General features: G+C 39.6%; 1 protein-coding gene across 4 annotated transcripts in view; it reads left to right on the forward strand.

Annotated features, from left to right (window-relative positions):
* Positions 1-7,677, forward strand: part of MCCC1 (methylcrotonyl-CoA carboxylase subunit 1) — a 53,426-nt gene extending 45,749 nt beyond the window's left edge. For 3 of the 4 annotated variants that reach the window (XM_027957956.2, XM_027957965.2, XM_012098280.3), the window contains 4 exons: positions 1,208-1,345; positions 5,190-5,297; positions 6,745-6,816; positions 7,311-7,677. In XM_027957956.2, coding sequence (XP_027813757.1) covers positions 1,208-1,345; positions 5,190-5,297; positions 6,745-6,816; positions 7,311-7,439 — 447 coding nt within the window. In that variant the 3' untranslated portion in view covers positions 7,440-7,677. Of the gene's footprint in view, positions 1-1,207; positions 1,346-5,189; positions 5,298-6,744; positions 6,822-7,310 lie in introns of those variants that run through there. The other variant, XM_042233969.1, reaches the window with a different exon arrangement.
* The last annotated feature ends 907 nt before the right edge of the window (positions 7,678-8,584 follow it).

Here is an 8,584-nt window from a genome sequence, read left to right on the forward strand (position 1 = left end):
AGAATAGAATAAATCATTTTTCCTATGAGCTAAGAGCTTTAAAATACAGCAAAAATGAATTTATCAATGATGCTCTTTAGATTTCCCAACACTTTGAGACACACTGATTTCCTCTCTGTGATTCAGACAAATGATGGGAAATCAACTTAAGTATATGAGTTGCAATTAATATTGGTACCTCTGGTTTAGGGACCCCTTCTTATCCCTTGGTAAATGGTAAAGTAAATTGCAGATTTGTTCTGATCTGCTCATGGAACTACCTTCACAAATGTAGAATGCACTTCTATACGTCTTTAAACAAAACTGTTCCCAATCTAACCTTTATATCCTGAGAATTCCACAGACATTCAAATGGCTCTCTTAGTAGGTTACAAAGCAGAGTGAAATGTCATATTTAACTTAGGATAAATGAGAACCATGTATAAATACTGCAGTGTGACCTATTTCACTGTTATTATATATATATAAATATATATAATGAAAAGAATAGCCACAGGACTCTGACTCTAACAGGGGAATTGAAAAATAAAGAAGATTTAAATGAATTTTATGTGTATAGGGAAAATTTTTTCTTGTGTATATAAATGAGAAAACATCCTTTAGAACAGCATGATTTCATGTCCTTTTGTCAGCTACTTTGAAAAGATTAAGTGTGAAATCTATTCTTTGGTACTCTGTCTCTCAGAGTAAGAAAACTGTGCTCAATCTCCAGCTAACTTATCTTCTTAAATCATAACTGAAAACCCATAAATTCAATCTCCATGTTGGTGAGATAAAAGAAATCAATCTAATTATGAGATTCTGGCATTATTCATCACTAACTTTTGCACAGTAAAACTCAATTTGACTTTGGATACTCAGAGATGAGTATTAACATATAATATACTCACCTGAATTTTAATAATTTTTCTTACTTTGATTTGTATTTCTATTTCACTTCTTATTACTATTCTTAAAGGAACCTTTATCTGTAGCATTATGGTGCTACTGTAAATATATTACATAACTTTTTTTTTCTTTTAATTATCTTACTGCTGTTTCTTTCTAGACTATTTTGTTTATGAATCTTAGGAAATTTCCTGCATGATTTAAAAAAATGTTTTTACCTGTTTCCTTTTGAAACTATTAACAGTAAAGAATTGATTTTGATTTTAATTCTGTAAGGTTGTTCATTTACTTTAAGGATCTTAATTTTCTGTTTTTTCAGATTGAAGATAAAACTTTCCATGTCCTTGGTGATCTTTGCAGTGAGGAAGACTGCACTTATCTGAAATCTTCTGTTAATGGAGTTGCTAGTAAAACTAAGCTAATTATCCTGGAAAACACTATTTACCTATTTTCCATGGTAGTGTCTTTATAGTGTTTTATAATAACACTATTGGAGTTTGGGAGAAAATTGCTTGACCAGAAGTATTCCACTGGGAAATTAGAAAGATCCTGTTTTGGAACTTCCCTGGCAGTCCAGTGGTTAAGACTCTGTGCTTCCAAGGCAGGGACATGGTTTTAATCTCTAGTCAGAGATCCTGCATGGCACACAGTGCAGTCAGGGATATGAGGGCAAACAGCACATCCTGTTTCCTTCTGTCACTGCTGTGACTTTTTGTCTATCCCCCTTTCAGTCTAAATCTTTGTCACATTTCTCCATTCACCCCATTTGTTCTCCCAGATTCTCACTGACAGACACATACCCATTTCTTCCTTTAATTCTCAAATACCCTAAACACTTCCCCCAACCACTGTCCTCTTGGCACTGGGAATCGTGGAGACTTGGGAGGAGGTGACCCTTGTGAGAGGAGTTTGTGGACCAGATGTTCCTTTCAGGGGAGGTGCATGTGGGTTAGCGGAGGTCTCTTGGCAGTTGAAGGCTGGTTGAGGTAGGCTTGGCATGGGTATGACTAGGAGCTTGTTAGGAGACCTTAGCGTTCTGCATGGGCAAAGAAAGGAAGTGGATTATCAAATTTCCTGTGACCTCTTCAGAGCCTTCTCACACTTGAGAACCATCTTCCAGACCAGAGTCCCTTGTGATGAGATGCCTTCCGTATTCCAGTAATTAAACTGTATATTTGGAGTCAAGGATGATCTCATTTTGCAGACATTGCTTTCCATAGTCTATGTGCTATAACAGTGTAATGGCAGAGGCAGTAGAGTGGATTGGTGAAGAGCATGAGTTCTGGTTGGTGACATTGTACAGGAGTCAGTGATCAAGAACATCCCCAAGAAAAAGAAATGCAAAAGGGCAAAATGGTTGTTTGAGAAGGCCTTACAAATAGCTATGAAAAGAAGAGAAGTGAAAAGCAAAGTAGAAAAGGAAAGATATACCCATTTGAATGCAGAGTTCCAAAGAATAGCAAGGAGAGATAAGAAAGCCTTCCTCAGTGATCAATGCAAAGAAACAGAGGAAAACAATAGAATGGGAAAGGCTAGAGATCTCTTCAAGAAAATTAGAGATACCAAGGGAACATTTCATGCAAAGATGGGCACAATAAAGGACAGAAATGGTATGGGCCTCACAGACGCAGAAGATATTAAGAGGTGGCAAGAATACACAGAAGAACTGTACAAAAAAGACCTTCACAACCCAGATAATCACAATGGTACGATCACTCACCTAGAGCCAGACATCCTGGAATGTGAAGTCAAGTGGGCCTTAGGAAGCATCACTACGAACAAAGCTAGTGGAGGTGATGGAATTCCAGCAGAGCTATTTCAAATCCTCAAAGATGATGCTGTGAAAGTGCCACATTCAATATGTCAGCAAATTTGGAAAACTCAGCAGTGGCCACAGGACTGGAAAAAGTCAGTTTTCATTCCAATCCCAAACAGAGGTAATGCCAAAGAATGCTCAAATTACCACACAATTGCACTCATCTTACATGCTAGCAAAGTGATGCTCAAAATTCTCCAAGCCAGGCTTCAACAGTGAACTTCCAGATGTTCAAGCAGGATTTAGAAAAGGCAGAGGAACCAGAGATCAAATTGCCAACATCCGTTGGATCATCAGAAAAGCAAGAGTTTCAGAAAAACATCTTCTTCTGCTTTATTGACTACACCAAAGCCTTTGACTGTGTGGAACAGTCAAACTGGAAGTTCTTAAAGAGATGAGAATACCAGATCACCTGACCTGCCTCCTGAGAAGTCTATATACAGGTGAGGAAGCACAGTTAGAACTGGACATGGAACAACAGACTGGTTCCAAATAGGAAAAGGAGTATTTCAAAGCTGTATATTGTCACCCTGCTTATTTAACTTCTATGCAGAGTACATCATGAGAAACGCTGGGCTGGAAGAAGCATAAGCTGGAATCAAGATTGCCGGGAGAAATATCAGTCACCTCAGATATGCAGATGACACCACCCTTATGGCAGAAAGTGAAGAACTAAAGAGCCTCTTGATGAAAATGAAAGAGGAGAGTGAAAAAGTTGGCTTAAAGCTCAACATTCAGAAAACGAGGATCATGGCATCTGGTCCCATCACTTCAAGGCAAATAGATGGGGAAACAGTGGAAATAGTGACAGACTTTATTTTTTGAGCTCCAAAATCACTGAAGATGGTGACTGTAGCCATGAAATTAAAAGATGCTTACTCCTTAGAAGAAAAGTTATGACCGACCTAGACAGTATATAAAAAGCAGAGACATTACTTTGCCAACAAAGGTCCATCTAGTCAAAGGTATGGTTTTTCCAGTAGTCATGTATGGATGTGAGAGATGGACTATAAAGAAAGCTGAGCAAAAAAAAAAAAAAAAAAAAAGAAAGCTGAGCACTGAAGAATTGATGCTTTTGGACTGTGGTGTTGGAGAAAACTCTTGAGAGCCCCTTGGGCTGCAAGGAGATCCAGCCAGTCCATCCGAAAGGAAATTAGTCCTGAATATTCATTGGAAGGACTGATGCTGAAGCCAAAGCTGCAATACTTTGGCCACCTGTTGCGAAGAGGTTGGAAAAGACCCTGATACTGGGAAAGATTGAGGGCAGGAGGAGAAGGGGACAACAGAGGATGAGATGGTTGGATGGCATTACCGACTGAATGGACATCAGTTTGAGTAAACTCCTGGAGTTGGTGATGGACAGGGAGGCCTGGCGTGCTGCAGTCCATGGGGTTGCAAAGAGTCAGACACGATTGAGCGACTGAACTGAACTGAACTGAACCGATGAGTTCTGAAATATGAAGCTGTTTGCTTTCAAATCCTGGCCCTACCAGCATCTGCTTGACCTTGAGCAAGTTGAACTCTCTAGGTTTTAGTTCTCCCATTTATAAACCGGAATAACTAACAATACCCACCTCATAACATTATTGAGACCATCAAGAACGTTTTATATATTTCTTGAGAAGAGTTCCTGGCTTAGACTAAGGACCTGAGAGTGGAGATGCTACTAAAACTGGCTTGTAGACAGTGGCTGTCTTTTACCAATAGTTATGTACTTAAGGGCTTCCCTGTTGGCTCAGATGGTAAAGCGTCTGCCCGCAATGCGGGAGACCTGGGTTCAATCCCTAGGTCAGAAAGATCCCCTGGAGAAGGAAATGGCAACCCACTCCAGTACTCTTGCCTGGAAAATTCCATGGACAGAGGAGCCTTGTAAGCTACAGTCCATGGGGTTGCAAAGAGTCGGGCACAACTGAGCAACATCACTTCACTTCACTTTTATGTACTTAATTCTTCTAATCCCCTCTGTGGTATATATGCCATTACTTCTTTATAGTGGAAATCAAGACTGAAAGGGGTTTAGTAATTTGCTCAAGAGCTCAGTCGGTAAAGAATCCACCAGGAGATCCTGGCTCAGTTCCTGGCTCAGGAAGATCTGCTGGAGATGGGATAGGCTACCTGCTCCAGTCTTCTTGGGCTTCCCTTGTGGCTCAGCTGGTAAAGAATCCGCCTGCAGTGTGGGAGACCCGGGTTCGATCCCTGGCTTGGGAAGATCTCCTGGAGAAGGGAAAGGGTACCCACTCCAGTATTCTGGCCTGGAGAATACCATGGAGGGTCACAAAGAGTTGGACATGATGGAGCGCTTTTCACAAAGCTAGTTAGAACCCTGGTATTAAATATGACTAATATTTAACAAATAGCTTGAAAATAATTATCACCTCAGGCCTATTTGTAAAACTACAGCAATGAGATCTTAATTTCAATTCTAATTTATCTTATAAATATGCATCCTATATATATATCCTGCAAATATCATTTCTATTTATAGGATGGAAGTATTCAGATTGGCATTCCGGTTCCCCGATACTTGTCTTCAGGAAGCTCAGGAGAAACCCAAGGGGGTGCTGTAGCTCCTATGACTGGAACTATTGAAAAGGTATTGACGAATGTATGTAGAATAAATGTCTTTGTTGAACTTTGCTGTATATATCCTTCTCCCCCTCTCTAAATCTTGTTCTTTGGAAAGCATCCATTTCAAGAAAACAAGAAGATCTATTAAAGATTCAAGTTCTATATTACAGTCTTCAGTGAATCATAAATTTACCTAATTTATGATAAGGACTTTTCTTTGAAGTGAGAATTCTATCAAAGTACAAATAACCCAGGTTGTCTTTAGTTGACTAAAATGGAACATTCACCAAGCATTATCCCAAATTTGAAAGGTATTGGTGAAGAACAATGTGTTTGGTGTTGAGTGCGGTATATATTCAGATATGAGATCCATACTGATAATGACTTCCAGCGGTGGTAGATCAGTAGTCTCCTTTTATATACTTGCATACAGTAGAGTCCCTTCAACTGCACTTAAGTCATAAAAATCCTTGGTACCAACAAACAGAAGAAGAAAACAACTACTTAAATAGTGTGAATGATTTCACCCACCAGTCCTGTCTGCAAATGTTTGCCCCAGAAGGGCAGTGGACTGGGGAAGTAGAGATTTGTGAGGTTCTCTACCACCAAGTACAGTGCAGCAAGCCACATGAATTTCTTGGTTTCCCGGTGCATATAAAAGTTATGATTACACTGTAGTCTGTCAAGTGTGTAATAGCTTCATGTCTAGGAAAAAAAAGCAATGTACATACCGTAATTAAAAAATACTTAGATATATGTGTGACTGAATCACTTTGCTGCACACCTGAAACTAACACAACATTGTAATCAACTACATGCCAATATAAAATAAAATTTTTTAAAAATCTTTATTGCTGAGAAATGCTAACCATCATCACTGATCTCCGTGAGTTATAATCTTTTTACTGGTGGAGGAATCCTGAAATATTGCAAGGATTACCAAAATGTGGCACTGGGGCACAAAGTGAGCAAATGCTGTTGGGAAAATGGCACCCATAGACTTGGTTGATGAAGTTGCCACAAACCTTCAATCTCTTCAAAAAAGGGGGGAAAAAGGCATTATGTGCGAAGCACAATAAAGCGACGTGAGCCTATAGTCCTTCCCTGTTGGTGATATGTCTTGTCTGTCTGTCCATGAGAAAACAAAAAGATCTTGAAACATGTAGAGTGTATTCATCTGATTCAAGGAAAACTAGATGCGGGGGGTGGCGAAGGTAGGGAGCTAAGGAGTAAGCCCGCTGGTGACAGTGCCTGCACTGCCAGGCTGACCCGTGGGTCTCTGGTTTGTGCCAGTATGTTTGTCTTTGGCAGACAAGACAAGCACATAGATACACACTTCTCCTGTGTACGTTTGTATACCAACTCTGTGCACCACAAATCAGGTATATAATTTGCCCAACTGTCAGACCACATGTAGACCATCACAAAGGGCCTCTGTTTATAAATATTAACCTGTCTCTGTGAATCTCTAGGTGTTTGTGAAAGCTGGAGACAGAGTGAAAGCTGGAGACCCTCTGGTGGTTATGATTGCCATGAAAATGGAAGTAAGTGAAATCATGGGTTCACTTGCCAGGTAACCTTTGGGAGCTATCAGTCCCAATTTTTCTTTTGTCTTATTTTGTAAGTTAAGACCTTTTTAAATATCAGGGGAAAAAAACAGTCCTTCCCCAGTCCAGTTGAATTGGGGTTTCCTGTAGGGGAGCCCCAGGATCAGTAGTTTTTAAAAAGCTTCCCAGCTGAGAGTCTGCTGTGAAGCTTGGGCTGAGAATTACTAGCTAATCCAGAGCTTCCCAATTACTGACCTTGAATGGTTTACAGGTGTATCAAGGTAATGACTCCTCTCAACCCCCAAGTGCACCATAAACATGTTTTTATTTTCTCTCTGTGCTGTGATGTGAGGAAGGTCAGGAAGCACTGATACCTGACAAAACATCAAAACAGCTGACTTCATTTTTCACTGTCCTGTGTCTTGACTTGGTGTGTGTTCAACCCTCGTTGGTATCACAGCCATCGTCTGTCACGCCTTGTGTCTCTACAGCATACCATAAAGGCGCCAAAGGAGGGCACGGTCAAGAAGGTATTCTACAAAGAAGGTTCTCAGGCCAACAGACACGCTCCTTTGGTCGAGTTTGAGGAGGAAGACTCTGACAGAAGGGAAGCAGATTAAACACCATCAAATAAACAGCCAGTTAAGCAACATGTTCAGTACAATATCCACACCAAAAAGAGAAAGTGCCTTCCTGCTTTTCTCGGGATCTGACGACTAGCACTTTTACTAAATGATTGTATGATTCTGCTTAAAACTCTTTCATGTTTAAAAATCATGTACTTGGGTCACAAATACAGTAAATTCTCTTCAAAATATTTCATACTAATAAAATTAAAGGATACTTTTTAAATTGGGAGACAGTATTGTTTGTTTCTGCCTCAAATATTATATCACGTATTGTGTTTAGGCGGGTGGGCAGCAACTTGATCAAAAGAGAACTGAGAGAAAAGGTCACTGAACTCAATGAGTTACCTCCCAGTCACAGTCAGGACAAAAACGAACAGTAACGTATTTCAGAGACAAATGCCATAGCACTAAACTCAACCTAAGAGTTTTTTGCCAAAGAGTAGCTTCTTGGGCAGTTTAAAGGCTTGGATGTTATTTGTTTCTTGTTTTTGTGACTGGAAAGTTTCAATCCAGACTGCCTTTGCCTTTATTGTACTTGCTAAGCTTGTACAAATTTATATACACACGCTTAAGCTTTTGTGTATATGTATTTTATGCACATATATATATATAATGTTTAAATTGTATGCTGGAATATAATTTTTCTAGAAACACACTTTCAAGCCTCTGCATTTTCAGGTATCTACTGAAGTGTTACATATTTGTTGATTTGAATTCTAGCTGCACACATGAGACTGCATTAAATGTTGTAGAGACTACAATGAAATTTTAAAATATGGTCTTTGTACTTTAAGATGCTGATAACTTAATTGGGAAAATAAGACATAATCATGTGAAACGTTATGTGGAAAACAATCAGATCCAAAATTAAGTAGTTCCATTGTCAAGAGAGTGGTGAGAAAGGTACTAGATACTGAATTTGGAAATGCTGAGTTCCCAAGTAAATCTGATCACACAGTAGTTAGAACATCCATTTTTCCAACAAGGCAGCAAGAAACTCAATACACTAAGACGTGGGTCTGGGTGAAGGTTGATGGCTTATGATGTGCAGAATACAGGTCTTTAGGAGTTGGGGAAGAGACCAGTGGGCAGGTGTGCTCAGGGTAGGTTTCTTTAAGGAAGGAGAACCCAAGGGC

Source organism: Ovis aries, chromosome 1 (genome assembly GCF_016772045.2).
Source record: "Ovis aries strain OAR_USU_Benz2616 breed Rambouillet chromosome 1, ARS-UI_Ramb_v3.0, whole genome shotgun sequence".
NCBI lineage: Eukaryota > Metazoa > Chordata > Mammalia > Artiodactyla > Bovidae > Ovis > Ovis aries.